This window comes from Bactrocera dorsalis, chromosome 1, assembly GCF_023373825.1.
Source record: "Bactrocera dorsalis isolate Fly_Bdor chromosome 1, ASM2337382v1, whole genome shotgun sequence".
NCBI classification, from domain to species: domain Eukaryota; kingdom Metazoa; phylum Arthropoda; class Insecta; order Diptera; family Tephritidae; genus Bactrocera; species Bactrocera dorsalis.
In genome coordinates this window covers 47,250,509-47,272,950 of record NC_064303.1, presented here as the reverse complement: position 1 = coordinate 47,272,950, position 22,442 = coordinate 47,250,509, and the positions used below count along the sequence as shown (strand labels likewise).

The window sequence follows — 22,442 nt, the reverse complement described above, 5'->3', positions numbered from 1 at the left end:
TGCACATATTATATTTTTATGTATTATACATATTTAATATTATAATAAATGTCTAACCTTTTGTACTTTAAGTCAAACTTTTTTGTTTTCTTTTAATATTGTAAGAAATGATTGGTAAAACTTGTAGGGAATTTTGTGGGGAAAAATTTTAAACAGCGTAGGGAAAAGTGGGGATTTTTTTCTTCTTTGGTGGGGATTTTCCAAAAAATTATGTACCATCACTGCCTTAGGGTCCGTTAGCTGCCGTGGTTGATGTTGTGGCTTTTGCTGTGATGTGGACGCCCCACCGGTACATGACCACTTTGAGCTTGGCTGTATTAAATTTTAGCCGGTGCTTCCCCATGCCGTCTGAGAGGTCCTTGAGGCCTCTGCGGATTCTATCCGCAATTTCCGGGAAAGCCTCCAATGCTGTTCCGTTTGCTTCGGCGATAGGGATTTTTATACCTTCGGGTGGCAGCTCAACTTCCGCAGATGATGGTGGTGGTGGAATTGCGATGTTGGGCGCGGGGGTGGTTTGGCGACGTCTGAAGGTGGCCAATATTTGGGTTCGCTTTTCAGCTGCCAGCTTCGCCGTGAAGGGTTCGGAGATGCATCCAAATTCTCCTTCTCCGCCTCTTTCCTTGTATTCCCACTGGAGGAATTCGCACCAGGCCGTGGTTGCGTGGGTGACCTTACCCCTCATCCAGGAATTTGCTGTCCATAGCTGGTGTTGGTGGTAGCAGACTGTGTCCGTGACGTGGTGCGTGAGCTCGCGGTTGGATAGGGCGAGGAGGTACCAGTGGTGCTCGGTGTTGTGTGGCGGTAGTACTACCCCCTGTCCAAATGTCTGTGAGCCATTATCCGTCCTCCAGAGATTGTAAGTCTGCTTGGTATAGGCAGACTCCATTTGGCCCCGCTGGGAAGGTAAGTTCCGCCTTCTTGTTCTCCGGTAGCGTATCTTCATTTTCGGACGAAAGTTCGATCACCGGCGATCTCCATGGGACGGTGGAATCGTCAGAGGTAGACGTTTCGCTGCTACTGATCCTGCCGACGGTGCATGGCACCGCGGCCAGGTTGGTTCTCTGCGACCCTGCAGCCCAAGAAGCTCGGCGCGTCGTGCTTACGTGCGCTGCAATAGAGCGCCTCATGGCAGTTTGCGCCTTACGAGCCTTTGCGGAAACTGCCCTGGCGTTACGGTCTAACTTTGCGGCGAAACCGTCTGCGGCTTTAGAGAGATGATGTTCCTTCGCCAGAAATAGCTCTCCGATCGCGGGGGTCCATTTTCTACGCCTCAAATTATAGTGGCGGGCTTGGTCCATGGATGCTCTCTCCATGTTTTGTCGAACGATTCTAAAGGCTTCCTGCATCCTGTCGTACTTTTCTTCAGCCGTCGGAGGTATCATACCTGTGCCGATATTAACTTCGTAGAAAAGAGCCTTTGGCAGTCGCGGTTCTCGTCCTTGTGCGAGAAATGCCGGGCTATACCCTGTGGAGGCCGAGAAGCTGGAATTTACTGCCAGCTCAATCTCTGCGAGAAAATCGTCCCATTGCTGGTGTCGTGATTTGCTGAGTTGTGCAATAATTCGCTTGATCGTGCTGTTTACTCTTTCCGTGGGATTTTCTTGAGGTGTATACGGCGCCGTGAATTGCTGGCGTACCCCTAATTCCTTTAGATAGTGTTGCCATAATGTACTCGTGAATTGAACACCATTGTCCGAAATAAGGATCTTCGGAACACCAAATCTCGCGAGGATTCTCTCTCTAAATGCGCGACGAAGTCCTTCAGCTGTAGCGCGCCTCATGGGGACCAATTCAACCCATTTGCTGAAGCGGTCGAAAAACACCGGTAGCGTTGTGTTGCCATGGGTTGATCGCGGTAAGGGTTCGATGAAGTCGGTGCAAACTGTGGCAAACGGTTCCTGTGCCACCTGTGAGAGCATCTTCCCTGCTGGTCTCTGCTGTCCTTCCTTGTATTTCTGGCAGGACTCACACTGGCGTACGTACCGACTAATGTCGCGGAACATTCCTGGCCAGTAGTATCGGTTGGCGACTCGGGCTACTGTCCGGCGTATGCCCATGTGTCCGGCGCTAAGAATATCGTGGTTCCTTGCAGCACTCTTATGCGGAGGGGCTTAGGCACACATAGCTTCCAGGGTACAGCCTCTTCATCCTGAGATCTACACGGAATGTGGCGATAAAGTTGGCCATCCTTCTCCATGTAATCTGCGTACTTCTCTGGGTTTGCGCGAACTTCTTCTACTCGCTTACGCCACCATTTGCATTGTGGAGCCATCGTCGTCGCTTGCCTTATGGTCTCTAGCGGCTGTCGGGACAGTGCGTCTGCTACTTGGTTGAGTTTCCCTTTACGATATTCGATGTCGAAAGTATGCTGCTGTAACTCTAAAGCCCATCGTGCTATACGACCGGAAGGGCTCTCTATGGAATTCAGCCACTTCAGTGACATGTGATCGGTTATCACCTTAAATCGATATCCTTCTAGGTAGGGTCTCATTTTCCGAATTCCCCAGACTATGGCGAGGCACTCCTTTTCGGTAGCTGAATAGTTTTTCTCTGCCTCATTTAATTTTCGGCTGGCGTAGGCTATTACGCGTTCTCCTCCTTCCAGATTCTGCGTCAGTACGGCTCCAAGGCCGATGTTGCTGGCGTCCGTCTGCAAAGTGAATGCCTGGCTAAAATCCGGACATGCCAGGACGGGAGCCTCCGTTAACTTTTGCTTGATGCTTTCAAATGCTGATTGTTGCTCAGGTCCCCATTTCCAGTGTTTCCCTTTCTTCAAGAGAGCTCTGAGCGGCTGGCTCATGGTCGCGAAATCTGGCACAAAGCGGCGATACCAAGAGGCTATCCCAAGATACTGACGGACTTCTTTCACGTTAGTTGGGGGCTTCAGCTCCTGGATTGCTGCAACTTTCTCGGGGTCGGTGTGGATGCCTTTGTCACTAATCACATGACCTAAGTATCGGAGTTCCTTCTTAAAAAACTCGCACTTTTCAGGGTTAATTCGAAGGTTGTTCTGCTGTAGTCTCTGCAGTACCTTTCGCAAATTCCGTATGTGTTCCTCGAATGTAGAGCCTATGACGATTATATCGTCCAGGTAGGCGAAGGCGTGTGGTTCCATCTCCGGGCCTATGCCCTGGTCGAGTACTCTCTGGAACGTCGCTGGTGCCGAATGTAAGCCGAATGGCATCACGCGCCGTTGAAATAGGCCACGCCCAGGTACGGTAAAGGCGGTATACGGGCGGCTGCCTTGCTCCAAAGGTATCTGCCAGTAGCCGTTCTTGAGATCCAGACTACTAATGTACCTTGCTCTTCGTAACTTGTCAAGTATATGTTGTATCCTAGGTAAGGGGTATGCGTCGGGTACAGATCGGGCGTTGAGTTGCCGATAATCCACGCATTAACGCCACTTACCGTTCTTCTTCCGTGCCAACACAATCGGCGCGCTGTGTGGGCTGTGAGACGGCTCAATACATTTCTTTGCCAGCAGCTCGTCGATCTCGGCGTTGATGATGGCCTGCATCGCTGGATTCCGCGGAAAATATCGTTGCTTGATTGGTCGGCTGTCGGTCATAGTGATTTTATGTTCCGCCACGGTCGTCACTCCACTCATGCTTTCAAATTTTCGAAGTTCTTCGTCTAAAAAATCACGTATACGGGCCGCTTCGTTTCTCTGGTTGACGGCCGATGAAGTCCCGAGTCGATTGACCCTCCTGCACTTAAGTTTTCGTCTGTTTTTCTTCTTCATCCTGCGCTTTAGCAGGCGTGTGTCTGGCGTAGTAAGGGTTACGTTGCTTACGGCTTTGGATGACATGGTGCGGGCTGCCGTTGATTGCTGCGCATCTGACGCTTTCAGCACTACCTGGTGACCTCCGCAGGATACTATAGCTCCCATGTTCCCCAGTGTATCCAATCCAAGTATGACGTCATCAATCGCTCCGGGCATCACGTGTAACACTGCCTTTAGCGATGTCTGTCCGAGTTGAATGGTGGTCTCCACGGCGTCGAAGATCTTGCTGGTGGTGCCATCGGCCATTTGTATCTCGATAGCTACGGTCACCTTCTTACTGTTCCTGGTTGCGTCCATATGTTCTGCAACTCGTGATATGAAACTTTTCGAAGCGCCGGTGTCGATGACGGCTTCCGCCGGTTCTCCGCCCAACGTGATTAGGGCGTATAGCCGGCCGCGTTCTTGATGCATAATTATTGGTGGTTCGGCGCTGAGTTCCGCGGGTCCGCCGCGCCTTGTCTTTGGCGAAACCCTTGGTCGTTTCCCTGGTGATGATATGAAACTTTTCGAAGCGCCGGTGTCGATGACGGCTTCCGCCGGTTCTCCGCCCAACGTGATTAGGGCGTATAGCCGGCCGCGTTCTTGATGCATAATTATTGGTGGTTCGGCGCTGAGTTCCGCGGGTCCGCCGCGCCTTGTCTTTGACGAAACCCTTGGTCGTTTCCCTGGTGTTGATGACAACATTCTTTCGTTAGCACATCCGCTCTTCCACACTCCCTGCAACACAATTTCTTGGGATTACGGCATCTCCTAGCATAATGACCTTCCTGACCACATCTGAAGCAGATATTTCCCGGCCTAACGGCTCCACTCGTAGATGGTTGCTGACGATGCGCATCTACCGTCGCGTGGTGTTGTGGTGCACGTGGTAACGGCCTACTTGCATGTCTCGCCTCGTGGTCACCTATAATGTGTCTCGTCATCTCGCGTCGAGGTGGCTCTACTCCTCGTCGTTGTCCTTCATATATCCCTTCGTACTCTTCTGCCAGTGTAATGAGTTCGGCCAGCGTCTCGAAATCTCGCCGCTGAATGTAGAGCAAATAATCGGTGTGACTATTCCGAAAAATTCTTTCCAGTCGCTCTTCCGGATTATACCCAACGTGTCGCATTAAGCTCTGCATAGCTAGAACGTAGTCCTTGTATTTTTCTCGAACGTGTTGTCTTCGCTGCCGTATGTTATCTTCGAGGCGTTCGAAGTAACGTGCTGGTAGGAAGAAGCGCAGAAAGTCCTTTTTGAAGGTTGTCCAACTCTCCCAATGTTCGTTATTGTTGCGATACCATTGGAGAGCGGTACCGCACAATAATTCGGGCATGGTTCTTGGAAGAATGTCCATATTCACCATGTACACTTCGGAGAGCTCTTCTAATCTCTCGACAAACGCTAATGGGTCTCGCCCGCCGTCGTATTTCACGGACCACTTCCTCACCTGGTCGATGATGGGTGCGAATGTAACAATGTGGCTCTGCTGAAGTAACCGGTTGATTTGTGGCGGCTGTAGCCGTGATGATTCCGCGAATGTGCTCGCGGTCCTTCTGTCGTGATCTGCTGGGAAGGTTGTCTTCTGATCGCCTTCGTCTCGTGAAGCGATCTCACCTGCTTTGTATGCAGCTTCCATTTTTAAAAATTGTTCTTCTACTTCCGGGTCTCCGTGCGCCTTGGCTGCCAATGTAGTTATGCGCTTACGAATCTCCCGCGTGGTGCCTATGTGGTCAACTCCCAGACTCTGTGCGAAGGAGATTAGTTGCTCCTTGGACACGTTGTCTAACCACATGAGGTCTGCCATCTCCGTACTAAATGTCGTTTTCGTGATAATATACGATCCGCAGGGTCCCTGCTCGGGCGCCAATTGTAACGAAGCTTTTTTGCTGCCCCTGCTTCTTACAAGTATAATTGCTGAAGTATACTCGCCGTGTCCAGGGTTCGTTACAATAAATTTGTAAGTATTGGGGCTCTTCTGCGAATCGTTCTTTATTTATTTCAACTTATATTAATATCTAATATAATATATAAATTCAAGTCACAAAACGTCTCCTGCGTTGTACAGTCGTCGCCCGAGGACGGCGCTGTTAGGGTAACGGTTCGATGTGCTCCGTTAGGGCAATACCTGGGTGCTAGACGATTTGCTGCTCCGTACCGCTTCAATCACGCGCTGCTGCTTCTGCCGACGCTCGTGAGGGCTTCCCTATCGCTGCCCTGCTATACGCGTTCACCCTCGCGTGCTACGCCGACTGCGCTCGGCTACTTCTGCCGACGCTCGCGTAGGCTTCACTAACTAGACGACTTGCTGCTCCGTACCACTTCAATCACGCGCTGCTGCTTCTGCCGACTACGCTCGGCTACTTCTGCCGACACTCGCGTAGGCTTCACTAACTAGACGACTGTCACTTTTAAAGATCCCGGAAGACTGTCTTAGCGACCGCGATGTTAACGGTTGAGTCGGTCAGAGGATAAACTCACTACCGAGCTCACCCTTAACATACGGCGTTCACAAGTCAGGGTACCAAGAGGATAAACTCGCTGCGTAGTCTGATGCCAAAACGTGTGTACGCTGTCACAGTCCCGTGCTGACTGCCTGATCATCCGCCATCTAACTACCCACCAAGCCTGTGTTGCGTGCTAGCACATTCGCAACATGTTGCGTTGGGATGGCGTGTGTTGCTGGGATGGCGTGTGTTGCTGGCGGTGGCGTGATTTTACCGCTGCGTATGCATGCTTGCTGTTGTTTCGTCTGCTTGTCTGGTTTGCGTGGCGTGGTTTTACCGCTGCGTATGCATTCTTGTTGTCCTTTTATCTGCATGTCTGGTTTCTCCATCTTCGTGGCGTGGTTTTACCGCTGCGTATATATGCTTGTGAACAATAGGGTGGGCCTTTGTGTGGACTAAATTCTATAAGATATTTAGTTCTCACACACTTCTCTTGAATATGTGATTTTTTTTATGAATTGTTTTGTTTTCTGTTTATTACTTATTTTAAATAGTTACATTAATTATTTAAAATGTATTTACATATCTGCGTACTTAATAGTACAGCATACAAATTGTAATATTTTTTATGAATTATTTTGGTTTTTCATGTTTATATATATAGTAGCGTGAAAATTGCAAAACACCTTAAAGTTAATATAAAATTCCAAATCTAATATTTTTCAGCAGTGGCATCATTGGCAAATGTTATAAAAAATGCGAGTTTTGACAGTTCTCTCTCGAATCAAAGAGTTTCGTATCATCTTATCCATGGTATTGGAGTGCAGAAGCCAGGAATAAAGGGATGCCAACTTATTCCAGTGTGAGAGCGCTTCAAAATTAGCGTTTTTTATAACATTTTCCATTATGGCCAGATTGAACAAAATAATAATTTTTTGGCATTTAAATTAAAACACCCAACATTTAGTGCGAATAAAAATTACTATATAGTAGTTATTTATTATATGGGGAAACTACTTAAATCTTTTTAAATTATATTAGAGCAACGGACTTTTGTTCTTTCAATATCCAATAAAAGGATTTAAGCTCGTTAGCTCTCAATCGTTAAATGTTATTAATCATTGAAAATAATACTAGAGCAACTGACTTTTGTCCTTTCAATATCCAATAAAAGGATTTAAGCTCGTTAGCTCTCAATCGTTAAATGTTATTAATCATTGAAATAATACTAGAGCAACTGACTTTTGTCCTTTCAATATCCAATAAAAGGATTTAAGCTCGTTAGCTCTCAATCGTTAAATCATTGAAAATAATACTATGATGCTTCAAATTATAAAACGTTTCATCAAATACCTTTAGATTTCACAAAAATTTTCATTGTTTAACTTTTTTTATAAGTGGTTTTGAAGGACACAACAAATCCCTCCGTTTACATATTTTATTGGTAAGATTTCAAACTGAACATCGCTCGTTTCCAATTGCTAAACGTCAAAACGTCCTGAACTCGATCAACTGTCAAAGTTTAGAATTTGAAAAATTAGGTTGAATTCCCAACGGATGAGGAAGAACTAGCTAGAGAAATGGAATGGATTCTAAAAAAAGACCAGCTAAAAAACGAAAAGTGGAGTATTCTCCTGATCTTCAGAAAAAAGCAGATAACGCCATATCAAAACCGCTTACCCCAAAAAATAGTTCGCGGCCTCTACCAATTATGATTTCTGGAGATGCCAACGGCAGTAATTATCAGGAACGATATGTTATTACAAAATCAGAAGCAGATCGAAAAACAATTTTACCATTAAACTTTTAAATAATGTAATTTTGTCTAAAAGCGCATTTAATTAGTTAAATTGTATTTATTATGCATTTTTATATTACCTGAATATCATTGTTTAAATGAGTTAAGCATCCCCCCACTTTAACCAGAAAAACTAGCACACACTAATACTTGACGACACCACACTCGCACACAAGACAACTCACCACACTTGTACATCCACCCCTCAGCATAAAGGATGGTCTCCTAAGCAGATTCAAAACATTCGTGCCAGCAATTCGTCACATACAGTTCGCCGATCAACCCGTCAACAATTCGATCATCAACTACATTCGCTGAGACACTGCGCCGCGTCAACACCTCTACTCAACCTCGATTATACTTTCGACTTCCATCCGAAAAAGCTCGATCGCCAGCTCCAACAAGTCGGAATAGGATTCCCGCCGCCCCGTGTGTTGACACATATCTTAACAAAATTAAATTGTATAACATTTATAATAATAAAAATTATAATCAACCAATAACCAATTGTGAAAATACAAACAAAATTTGTTTTTATTAAACATAAATTTTGTATACTTTTATTCATGGTCCTTCGAGCCGGATAGTGAGAGGCACTATGGATTAGCGAAACGCTTTAAAACATAAAAAAATGGTATTAAAACAAAAAACAAAAGAATTGTGCGGTGAACAAACCCCAAAACAAAAAAAAAAAAGGTGCAATGACCCAAACATTTTGAGCAAACAAAAAGCAACAAATGCGCCTTACCTAAAAACAAAATTAAAATCGGCCGCGAAATAGAAAACTAAACTAATATCTTGCGGGCGCGAATCGCAACAAACACAAACAAAAACAAAGCATTCGTATACAAACATAAATATAAGGAAAGTGCAGGGGGAAAAAAGAAAAAAAAACAAAGCTGTAATGACAAGCGGGCGCGAATTTAAAACAAAATAAAACAATAATTTCAACAAACAAAAAAATAACACAGACAGCTGGGCGCGAACAAAACAAAAGAAAAAAAAAAACAAAATACAAACACAACAGGTCCAACCGACTGAGAGAAGCGGAGGAGCAAAATTGGCGGGAGAAACATACACACATATACTACAGGGGCACTTTACAGACAAAAGGAATTGGCAAGAAAAGGGGCATGGGCATACATACACTCGTTGAACCCACATCAAAGTGAGCGTATTAATTTCATTTCATATTTAATATATGCACATATGTACATACATATGTATAGTACGGTTTTTCTAGTTAAAACTTAGCGAAAATCGGTACCCAAACTGGTTAAAAATTTCACAAAATATATCCTTAAATATACTTACTTCGGTCCAACACCAATAAATAAAAAATTCAAATATTTAATTTCCGGCAGCACCCCTTATGCTTAATAAAGTAATAAGCGGGACTGCATACAAAAATTGAGAAAGGAATATTTGAAAAAATAAACTAAAAAAAATAAAAACAGAAACAAAAAAACGTACATACATACATATATGCGTATACATATATTTAATGAAAAAAAATATGTATACCTCTACATGATACAAATAACATACATCAAAATGTATGTATAATTGCCAAGCGCAAAATATATATTTACATACTCACATATTTCTATAATCCATATTAAACGGCCGTTCTAATAGAATCTATGTACAAGTGCATATTTGCTTACGTATAAAATATACATAAGAGAAAAAAACTTTTTTCAATTCCATTTCCGAACTCTCTCTCTTTTACGAAAAAAATTAAATAATACTTACATATATATCAAAAATAACAACAAAATATACATACTTTGCAAGAACTACGCAAAGCATTTATTAACACATTTGTACACACACATATTATAAGTCCACATTGGCAATTATCTGGCAATACCTCTTGTTTGGCAAACAAAAACAAGCAGGATTGCGTACAAAAAACGAATTGATCTCTTCAACGAGCTCTCAATTGCATAAAATATAAGTATATACGTACATACTCGTATGTATATACGAGTACAAGTCCAAGTATTAGGGTGTACCTAACTACAAAATATTCGGACATCAAATATTTTAATACATAATAAAACGCGGTTTAATAGTAATTAACAATTTAAACATATATTCAAAATAAATAAAAGTAAAGAAACATAAAATTATTTCATAAATTAAAAAAAAAAAAATATAAATACAAAAATGGTTAATAATGATACAAATCAAAATACACCTGCAGGAGCTACACGCCCAAAACAGGTTGCTAAATTTATTTCAGAAAGTGACAGTTTGACAAGATACTGCACTATATTTGCCTCTTCACCGATGCAAGAAAACTCTGAATCGTTATTAGAAATAAAAGCCACAATCTTGAAAATTTCTGGACTCGTCTCCAAGCGGCGCATGACGCCATAGAAGAATCTGACGATTCAAACCTATCACAAAATTTGAAAGAATCGGCTTACGCAATATACGAAAACTGCTTAGACCAATACAAAGAAACAAAAGCTATGATCTCCGGTCAATTAAAGCTCATTAAAGCAATTGCACCTACTCCCCACAGTAGAGTAGAGCTGCCACAAATAAACAATCAAGAGGCAAGTTCAGGCATCCAACTCGAGGTGCCTGCATGTGATACAGAAACGTTTTACGGAGGTTATGAAGAATGGCCGTCCTTCCGGGACATGTTTACAACCGTTTACATCAACCATCCACAACTCTCAAAGGCACAAAAACTGTATCACCTCCGATACAAAACAAAAGGTCAAGCAGGCGAAATAGTTAAACAGTTCGCATTAAATGACGACAATTTCAATTTGGCTTGGGAAGCTCTAAAAGCTAGATTTGAAAATGAAAGAATACTGGTCGATAAACAAGTAACGACACTATTAAACTTGCCTAAAATCAAGAAAGAAACAAGTGAAGAATTTGTAACACTACAATCCACTGTTTCAAATTGTTTGTCGATTCAATCGACACTAAATATTCCCACAGACAGCTGGGACTCAATTCTGGTAAACATTTGCACAGGGCATAAACTTAAAACTCGCGAGAAGTTTAAAAAATTAAACATTAACGAAAGGAACAACTTTGTCAGATCAAAAAGACTCTGTACAAACTGCTTGTCCCATACACATAATTTTAAAAATTGCAAAAGCAAATTTAACTGCTTATATTGTCAGAAAAGACATCATACAATGCTTCATTACAGCAGATATCCGATTTCTCCAAAGAAGCGCATTTACAAAAATAACCACGGGTTTAATTGCAAAAGCAAATCCCGAAAGCCAAAATACAAAAAATTGCCAACAGACACCATGCTGTTCAAAGGCACAAAAATCTCAAAATAGACTAGTTACCACCACACCAACTCAAGTTGAGAAAAGATCAAATAAATGCCTTAATTCACAATTAAGGAAATTTCAAGAGATAGGAAAACCTCCTCAAATATTAAACAAAACTAAAGAAGATTAGTATTGTGAGGACTTTTCTAAAGCCACAACTACTCGATCAAATAATGGCCGGTACGTCGTACGACAACCACTAAAGCCAAAATTTTGCAATACCCCACATTAAGGTAGAAAAAGCAAAGTCAGATTCCCTCTGAATATATGTTCGTAACCTTTCGACCCCGCAGGATGGCTTTCGCCAATAATTAAAATAAAAAACCATTTCTAAACAAATCCTAGAGAGGTGGCGGGCTACTACTTGTCAAATTAGTGCATACGCACTTAAATATTGTTACGAATTTACTCCTTGCTAGTTTTACTTTACTAGGTTCGTATCTCTGGATTGACAAATAAAACCAAAAGCCGTTTAATTCATTTCAACCAAATCTCTTTATTTTACAACTCGTCTACACTATATCAGTTTACTCTTAGCACTGGTTGATTACGTTGGCGCTGCCACGGCTTATATAGCCACGCACTTCTCGCTGATGCCGACGTGTCCTTCTAGAATATTGCGTCTGGAAATTACCAGAACATAATGCCATACGGCGCCAAATGCAGCTATTGTTTAGACAAGCAGAAAGCCGTGGCGCCAGACTCAGCAATTGTTTAAGTAGACAAGCAGACGGCTGCGGCGCCAGATGTCTATTGTTTCGACAAGCAGACAGCCGCGGCGCCAGATGTCTACAACAAGACAAATGCTATTCCATATACCTACAGCTATTGTTCATAATAAGGGATGCATATATGCACAGATGCACAAATACAACTTAATACTACTTTTGTAACAATATTATTAATATTTATAATATAATAAAATTATCTACATCTACATAAGCGCTCTTCACATTGGTGATTTATGGGAATCAGCTATAAAAAGCATTAATTAATTATGAAAAATTTTCTACTCTACGAATCGAAGCCGTTCTCCATTCACGGCACTCTCGCAAGATCCCTCTAATTTCATAGTCCTAAATCTAGGGCTAAGGAGTACCCATTCTGGCCACATCTGAGCCAGGCATGGAGTAACTATCCTTTATAAGCAGAGGCAAATTATAAATAACCGGTATACCATACCGATGAAATAAGAAATTTAAATAACCGCTAGTAAAATAAATAAAAGCAAGCATTTTTTTTCTATAATAATAAGTCGTCAAAACGCGCAAAAGCAAATTACTACCTAAAGCACCACTACTTGCATAAAATACAAATGTATACTAAAACCAAAATCGCTTCTTACAGCTTATATTCTGCAACCTCGGCTACTTCGCCAACAGTAAGTAAATTACATGTATCACCTTATACAAAATACTAAGCAAAATATTCGCTTAGGGGGCCCAGGATGTTTAAATGAGTTAAGCATCCCCCCACTTTAACCGGAAAAACTAGCACACACTAATACTTGACGACACCACACTCGCACACAAGACAACTCACCACACTTGTACATCCACCCACTCAGCATAAAGGATGGTCTCCTAAGCAGATTCAAAACATTCGTGCCAGCAATTCGTCACATACAGTTCGCCGATCAACCCGTCAACAATTCGATCATCAACTACATTCGCTGAGACACTGCGCCGCCCCGTGTGTTGACACATATCTTAACAAAATTAAATTGTATAAATAAATAATAAAAAAAATAATAAATAATAATAAAAATTGTAATCAACCAATAACCAATTGTGAAAATACAAACAAAATTTGTTTTTATTAAACATAAATTTTGTATACTTTTATTCAAACATTATATTGCTCCATTATTCCGAAAACCCTCGACAAAAGAAATTTGAAAGAAATTTAAATTCAAACACAAATGTAACCACAACACAAAAGCAAACTTATGTAAACAGAAATCAGCTGATCAGTTATGACGAACCGAATACATAGCGTTCAGAGTCGTATTTGCGTAAACTTATTTTAGTATGCAATCCAACAACAAATTTTTTACACTAGCATAAAAACTCATGACTTTATGATTTTACGATGCCTTACCTATGTGTCCAGTCCCTCAAGGCATCAAATCCAATTTGAAGAGTACCAACACTTAATAAACAGACACAGGTATAGATTCATAATGGGTGGAGATTTCAACGCAAAGAACACGCACTGGGGTACAAGGCTTACGACTACAAAGGGGAGAGAACTCTATAAAGCACTGCTGTTAACCGGAAGTTGCGCACTCTAGACGAACTTACCATCATACTGGCCATAAGATAATCAAAAGATTCCAGACCTGATAAATTTTTTCATTGTCGGCAAAATATCCCGGACCTATTTGTCGATCAATCAGGGTTATGACCTTAACTCGGATCATTCCATAATCTATTTAAGCTATAGTGAAACCGTCATATTTAAAGACAAAACAGCTGCCTTGTATAATAATACTTGGGAATACTTTTGAACGATCATGGAATGTTACGAAAGTAAATATGACTATATTAAATACAGACCAGTTTGATTCTGAAATTTTCCACTTTACAACAGGTATGCAACACGCAGCTTGGAATAGCACAGCGGAGTTAAATTGAAATTAAATTAAAACTGCTGTAAACTTTCAATATCCTAATGATATGAGAGAAATAATTAAATTAAAGAGGTTTAAAGATAAAATAAGCAATGGAAAAAATTTCGACTACTCTCTTTGGAAAAGCTGTAAAGACTGCAGACATTAAAAACTCAAGTATGTCCCAATAAAATAAGTTCTGATAGCTGGGCCAGAGACGATTCAAAAACCGCAGAAGTATTTTCGAATTATTTGCACAAGCAGTGAGCCAAATAGGAAATCAAAAATCTGAAAAACAAAAAATTTCCCGGTTACGACCTGATTACTGCTGAGGTCCTGAAACAGCTTCCTCAAATAAGTATAGTAAAAATTACCAACATTATTAACGCGGCCTTTCATCATAAATATGTGCCAACTTAATAATACCGATAATATCGAAGCTTTTTAAGAAAATTCTCATAAAACGTATCAATAAAATTATTGAACGAAAAATCATAATTCCCGCGCATCAGATAGCGGTTTGAGCCAACCATTCTACGATTGATCAAATCCACAGGGTTACACACATTATGGAAAAAGCCTTTGAGGAAAAAAAGTCTGTTCTGACGTGTTTTTGGATGTTGCAAAAGCGTTCGATAAAGTTTGTCACAAAGGACTGCTTTCGAAACTGATTTTACCGAAACAGCATTATGACATCATAAAATCGTATTTATCAGATCGCTACTTTCGCGTTAAACAAGGAGACAAATATTCTATTCTAAATAAAAGCAGGAATTGCACAAGGTAGTGTGTTGGGCCCTCTTCTTTATATTCTATTCACGCACGACCTGCCAGTAGACTGCAATTATACAACAGCCACATTTGCAGATGATACCGCGCTGCTTGCTCTTGGTAGTAATGAACACCTGTCGACTACTAATCTCCAAAAAGCTGTAAATAAAGTCTTACAATGGGCAAAGATGTGGCAAATAAAACTGAATGAAGCTAAGTCTGTACACATTGTTTTCACATACAACAAGAGACAGCACTTACCAATTTTCATAGACGGGGCACGAATACCGTACTTTAATTCCGCTAAATACTTGGGAATGACGTTTGATACTAAGCTACGGTGGAAAGTTAACGTAAAAAACAAAAGTAAGGAGCTGGACATGTGACTCAAAAATTATAACACTGTGATAGCTTTTTTCAAAAAAAAAAGACAAGACCAAATTCGACGGTTTCCCCCTATTTCGGGTCCTATGAATCGAACTGCATCATTACTTTTTTGAGTTACAATCATGGTTTCATACAAAAATTTTTGTTGAAGTTTTTCATCAAAGTGGCCCATTGTAAGAGAAAGGCACATTTTTCTTCGGTCTCTAACTTTTTTAATGTTGACTTTTTTGGTAAACTTTCTTTGGCAAAGCTTCTCAGAATAAGTCCGTCTTTAAGTTCTTAGATGACTGTAAACCCCAAAATCAATGTTTTTTGTGTCCTTATAGCCAATATGTCGAAAAAACTGAAATTTAATCCATTTTTTTAATGTTTTTTCCCTCACGTTTCGTCAGTATTTTAATTTACCCTTTGATACTTATACATTAAGTGACATCTTGTAGTAGTAAGAAACTTAAGCAAAGACAACGTTCTGAGCAAACTAACCATTAGAAAAAAAACTTAACAAAATTTGTATTTTTTAAAAAAGCTACACTAACTATGTTTGTGTGCTGTTTTATTTTCTTTTGTATCTTATAAGTGTTATCAATAAGTATCATAAATTTGTACACAATATTTAAATTAAATTTAACAAGATTCATCTATCAATGTCCAACACAAATCAGCAAGCAACGAGTCAAGCTTTTAACCACTGCACTGATAATAAATAACAACAAGTTACGTTTGAAAGAAACGTTAAGTGCTTGCCTAAGAGTCAAAATTTAAGCATAGATTGCATTAGTTAATTTGACTTTGACTTCGCGGAAAGAACATTGTTTTAGTGCCTTGTATATTAAGAAAATAAATTAAAATGAATAAGTGTCCAATTGTTCTGCTACGTATGTGGAAAATTTACAAGCCCTCGGAGTAGACGTAAAATATCTTCGGGAACTGCCGGCATCTACGAGGAATATTTCGATTTGCCCGTTATAAGAGACGTAGATTGGGTGCCAAATACCATTTGCACGCAATGCAACAACAACCTGCATAACTGGTCAAAAAGACTGTGCCTAAAAATGGGGTTCGGCATCCCAATGATTTGGATAGATCCACAAGGGCATCATACTGGTACCTGCTACGCGTGCAAGAACAAATTTGCAAGACTCAACAAAAAAAACACAGTTTACAAAAGTGTTCAATCTGCACAGCTACCAGTATCTCACTCAGAAAATGTTCCAATACCAAGATGTCCAAGTCCAACTGACAAATATATTTCGCCAACGTTTTCCACCGAGCCTACAGACCTACTCACAATGTATAACCGAACCGAAGTTGAAAGCCCATGTCGTCACTTGGAGATTTCCCAAGCCCGTTTGAATACGATGGTACGACAGCTCAAATTATCGCAAAGACAAGCGATTTGCCTAGCACATCATCTTCGTTCGGTAAATATATTGTCTAAAGATGTGAAGGTGTATGGATACCGCAAAAGCCAGGAGGAGCTTTTAGATTTCTTTGAGGTTAATGGCGACAAAACTTTTTCGTATTGTAAAAATATTCCTGGTCTTATACAATACATGAACTGTGAGTACAAACCAAAGCAATGGCGCTTGTTTATTGACTCGTCGAAAAATAGTTTAAAAGCAGTATTGATGTATGTGGATAACACAAAAAATCCGGTTCCAATCGCCATAAGCTCCAACACAAAGGAAACATACGAAGCAATGAAATTAATTTTGGAGTGAGTTCAGTATCAGCAGCATCAATGGAAGATATCTGCGGATTTAAAAGTTATCGCCTTGCTTACTGGTTTGCAGACAGGATACACAAAAAATATGTGCTTCATTTGTCATTGGGACACAAGGTACCGCGGAAACCAATATAGAATGCTTGATTGGAAGCTTCGCACAGAATTTCATTTAAATGTGGCAAATGTTATCCATATTCCGCTGATACCAGCTAATAACATTTTGCTACCACCACTGCACATAAAATTAGGAATTGTCAAAAATTTCATAAAAGCAATAAATCGAGATGCCGAAGCTTTTAAATGTTTGACAGAAATATTTCCAAGAGTAAGTGTTGCGAAAATAAAATAAGGTATTTTAAGTCTTTTAATAGAACGAATGTTATGTTGATACATTATTTTCAGGTGTTCCCAATTGCCCCGATATAAGAAAACTTATGATGAACGCAAAATTCGGAGAACTTCTAAGGCCAAATGAAAAAATTGCCTGGAACTCCGTTATGACCGTTATAAACCATTGCTTAGGAGTACACCGGTCTGAAGATTGGAAAAAATATGTGGATAACATGGTAGACGCTTTTGAAGAAATAGGTGTGAATATGTCCTTAAAAATTCATTTCCTTCACCATCACAAGGACCATTTTGAGCAGCAAGTTCCGACTGAATTCGATGAGCATGGAGAAAGATTTCACCAAGTCGCCGCCCCCCTTGAGCATTGGTACAGCGGCAAAAAGCTTGACTCGATGAGTCTTATTAAATTTAATTTAAATATTGTGTACAAATTTATGATACTTAATGATAACACTTATAAGATACAAAAAAAAATAAAACAGCACACAAACATAGTTAGTGTAGCTTTTTTAAAAAATACAAATTTTGTCAAGTTTTTTTCCTAATGGTTAGTTTGCTCAGAATGTTGTCTTTGCTTAAGTTTCTTACTATTACAAGATGTCACTTAATGTATAAGTATCAAAGGGTAAATTAAAATATTGACGAAACGGGAGGAAAAAACATTAAAAAAATGGATTAAATTTCAGTTTTTTCGACATATTGGCTATAAGGACACAAAAAACATTGATTTTGGGGTTTACAGTCATCTGAAAGACAGATCTTAAAGACGGACTTATTCTGAGAAGCTTTGCCAAAGAAAGTTTACCAAAAAAGTCAACATTAAAAAAGTTAGAGACCGAAGAAAAATGTGCCTTTCTCTTACAATGGGCCCCTTTGATGAAAAACTTCAACAAAAATTTTTGTATGAAATCATGATTGTAACTCAAAAAAGTAATGAATCAGTTCGATTCGTAGGGCCCGAAATAGGGGGAAACCGTCGAATTTGGTTTTGTCTTTTTTTTTTTGACTATCACAGTGTAATTGGTTAATCGGTAACAAATCAGTACTCGGTTAACGCAGAAGTATTAAAATTTGCAACAGTAAATAGTGCGAGATTCCGACAGCATTGTAACAAAGAAGTAGCTAATGTTAACTTTTAGAGTACTCCAAAATTGGGTGGTTCGGATAAGCTACTGTAAACTCAGCCGTGATGGTCATTTGTCCGAAATTGTTTTCCACAAATAAATTTTATAAAATAACCTTTCAAATAAATGTTAGACCTTTGAAAAATATCAAGCTGTTTTTTTAGTGACTTTTTAAATTTAAAATTTTATATGGCCCATCCGTTATAAGCAAGGCCGACCAATTCGGGGTGTTCTCCATAATGGCTTTAGCATGGTTTAAAGCTTCTGTGACTGTATTTTTGTAAAATATATAAAACTTACCTTATACGTGGAAGGTTTGATCCTAAAGTGGGAGAAAAATACATCAATTGCCATTTCGCTAATAGTTTTCCAGAATCCCGAATTTTTAGTCACCTTTCTTCTAATGTGATTTTTATCTTTATTAAATTTTAAATTATTTAAAATCCACACTCTTTTATATTTTGATTTAAATATTTTACGAAAAATTTGGATGTTGTTTGAGCGTTTATTTTCAGAGAAATGTATAACTGCACACTTGGCTTTATTTTGATCCATTTTGATATTTTTACGCTCTTTGGATTTAAAATTCTAAAACAGCTGTTTGCGAAAATAAACTTTACAGTAAACGTGTTGTAAAACGTCAAAATATACAATGCAATAGGAGTATTCGCTTGCTCTTGCAAGATTGCAGATTGCAAAAATACTATACCGAAATATACAAGGGCACGAGAGCACCCATTGCAGAATCTAGTGATATATGAACGGCTGATTCGGTCAATTTATTGTTAATGACTATTATGCATGGCTATTGTGAATTGGCGAACCTTCTGCATACATTTTTAACAAAAAAAACTGTAACAAATCTTTATAATTTAAATAAAAATTATAAAATCTATTTAAAACTTACCGTCCTCAACAATTTAACGACGTAATATGTCTTTATGTAAAATGACAGCTAAAACAGGGTTGCAATTATATTTTTGCGTGAACTTGTCTGACATATTTTACTGCCATTGCAAATAATTTTCTGCGTGTGTTTGTTGTTGTGCCGGTGCACCAAGAGGAATCATATGCAATTCTTGCACCATGCAAGGGTTTTGCAAGAGCAAGCGTATACCCCTAATGTTATTTGACGTTACAAACACATGATGTATAAATAATGTAGTGAACTCTGCAGTGGTACGTTTTCGAAGTCAGCTCTTCTTATATACAATAGAGGGATTCTCTTGCTCTTGCAAGATTGCACGATTGCACAAAATGCAAAAATCCTATACCGAAATATGCAAGGACAAGAGAGCACCCATTGTGGAAGCTACTGATATACTCGTATGAACGGCTGATTCGGTCAATTTATTGAGAAGGACTATTGTGCATGACTATCGTTAATTGGAGCACCTTCTGCATTAATTCTTAACGAAAAACTGTAAAAAATCTTTATAATTTATGTAGAAATTATGAAATCTATTTAAAACTTACCTTCCTCAAAAATTTAACGAAGAAATACGTCTTTATGTAAAATGACAGATGGCACAGGGTTGCAATTATTTTATTACGTGTCATTGCACGAAAATGAACATGGGTTTTGGGCTGACATATTTTACAACTATTGCAAATAACTTTCTGCGTATGTTTGTTTTTGTGCCGTTGCAACAAGAGGAAAATTCTGCAATTCGTGCACCAGCAAGGGTTTTGCAAGAGCAAGAGAATACCCCTAATATCCTATTTTCTTTTAACACGGCAGCACTTTAACTAGAACTGTCCTAAAGTTTCGCCTCTTACTAGTACATGTCCATATCAAACTTTTTGTTTTGAAATGGAAAATTTTGTTGTAAGAGTGGTAAATTTATCATACATTAGTTTTTAGCGATCTGTAAAAAAATTGCCGCCATTACATCTGCCAGTTGCTAATTTTGTGTAAATTTTAATATTTTATAATTATATTAATTATATTATATTATAAACAAATAAAGCAAGAGTTTATAGTGAGGAAGGAATTGTTAAGTATGGTTATGTCAAAAAATTTTTATATTGGAGTAATTTTATATATTATATACAAATCTCGTTAGGGTTTTTGGATTGCAATCAAACTTAATTAATAACAACAAGAACAATAATAACGTAATAAAGAATTTGCGAGAAAACAGGTATGTGAATGGTGTTAAGATATTTATATATTTGTATTAATTGTAGATAGAAAGTACATAATTTAAAATTATTAATTCATTATTATTGTCCGAATGGACAGGAAGACCTACACTCCGTTGGAAGGACCAGGTGGAGGCGGACCTGGCTACGCTTGGAATATACAATTGGTGCCACGTAGCGAAAAGAAGGAACGACTGGCGCGCTGTAGTTAACTCGCGTAAGCGGATTCTACGCCAATTAAGAAGAAGAAGAAGAATAATTCATTATTATTATTTGGAAATTTTTATTATAATAAGTAGTGTAAGAGAAAAATGTGTGAAAAGTGTGATTAACAGTTGGGTAAATTTTAGAATAGCATCCCCCGATTTCGAGGTTAGAATGGGTATGTACGGATAGAGGAGGAAGAGATAGGCATATAGGCCGCTGACTTATGGTTTTTGAGATATTTGCATTTAAAATTCAAAAATTCAACTATTTAAAGTGCGTGTTTCCCCGATTTAAAATGAATTTTACACTTAAGTTTTTAACTTTATATCCACAAACATTTCACTAATTCGTTTCTAACCATTTATTACGAGGTTTGACAATTAAGTAATGAAACTGATTCCATAAAAACCGTATATTTGAAAATTTTTCTACAACTTTGCCATCCCCTTCAAAGTAGTCTCCTTGGGCAGCTATACAGCAATTCCGGCGCGTTTTCCATAGTAACATTTCTGGAACGCTTCGACTGGGATGTCCGAGAGTACCCTCGTCACGGCCGCCTGGATATCCGTAATCGACTCAAAATGGGTTCCTTTGACCACCGATTTTGTTTTAGGAAACAAAAAAAGTCACAGGGTGACATGTCGGGCGAATAAGGCGGCTGTTGCAACACGGCGATCCCATTAGAAGCCAAATACTGAGGGCGGCGTGGTACGGCGCGTTGTCGTGATGAAGGATCCAGTTACGAGCGATGTCTGGGCGCACCCTATTGACTCGTTTTCGCATTATTTCGAGTACTTGGCAATAGTAGACTTGATTCACAGTTTTCCCCGGTAGAACGAATTCTTTGTGGATGATTCCACGGCTATCAAAAAAAGCAATAATCATCGTTTTCACCTTCGACTTGCTCATGCGAGCTTTTCTCGGGTGGGGGCGCGCGGAGACAACCATTGTGAGCTTAGGCGTTTGATTTTGCACGACTAAGAGCACTATCACTATACACTCTTACAATTTTAGTGTACGTTTCCGAAGCTGTTTCGCCCAATCTGGCGCAAAATCTTATCGCGACGCGTTGCTCTTGATTTTGTTTTTCCATTTTCGTGACGAGCACTACAAACACACGTCTACTCAACTTGACGCAGCAGGCGAACTAAACAAGCTAGAGCGATGGTACATATATCAATAGAGAGGGGAGGGATGCCGGAAAAAGAGAAAGGGAATTTCAAGGTCACGGGCTTACCACAAGCGCGGCAATAAAATCAGTCTCATTATATTATCAAACCTCGTATATAGTGCAAAAATAACTTTTATTCAATATTTAACTTTTGTTCAATTCACAAAATAACAAAAGGGTTGCATTCTAACTAATAGTGTTACCTGACGCACATATTTCACAGAAGAAACAAAAGAAAAAAGAAAACAAATAATACCACAATGACAGGAAATAAATAACACATTAGTTTTTCGCATAGAATTCCTTTCTGCATTGGCGGCGCATCAAAAGAAAACCCTGGTCGGACCAACACCGGGATTTACCAAAGTAATACAAATTCTGAAAGATTTTTTATTACTCATTACACGATAATGAATTTTGTAATGACGTCATAATCACTCTGTTGTCTTATTTTTATTCCATTACAAAATATGGTAACACGAATTTTTTGCTTGTTTGCAACCATTTTCTTATTGTATGAATAAATGGATTTCAACTAAAGATCAATATGGAATTAAAGTTATTTGTTATTGTAAACAAAGAGAAAAAATGGAGCAAACCGGTTTGAATAAGGCTAAAACACGAAAAGCCGA

At 39.3% G+C, this 22,442-nt stretch overlaps 3 protein-coding genes across 3 annotated transcripts in view; all 3 read right to left on the bottom strand.

The window, feature by feature from the left end:
* Positions 1-22,442, bottom strand: part of LOC125775367 (uncharacterized) — a 915,975-nt gene that overhangs the window by 872,963 nt on the left and 20,570 nt on the right. The window lies entirely within an intron of this gene.
* LOC115065846 (uncharacterized) lies at positions 724-4,375 on the bottom strand. Its single transcript, XM_049452864.1, is given in 2 exon segments — positions 724-2,086; positions 2,089-4,375. Coding segments are annotated over 2 exon segments (3,537 nt in total). The 3' UTR covers positions 724-836.
* Positions 4,317-5,641, bottom strand: LOC125775374 (uncharacterized). Its single transcript, XM_049445905.1, has one exon. It carries the CDS (start codon positions 5,566-5,568, stop codon positions 4,378-4,380), a length of 1,191 nt encoding a protein of 396 aa, XP_049301862.1. The 5' UTR covers positions 5,569-5,641; the 3' UTR covers positions 4,317-4,377.

What these genes read in the sequence shown, in the direction of transcription:
- LOC125775374 (XM_049445905.1), bottom strand. Translation starts at nt 5,568, where the DNA reads ATGGCAGACCTCATGTGGTTAGACAACGTGTCCAAGGAGCAACTAATC.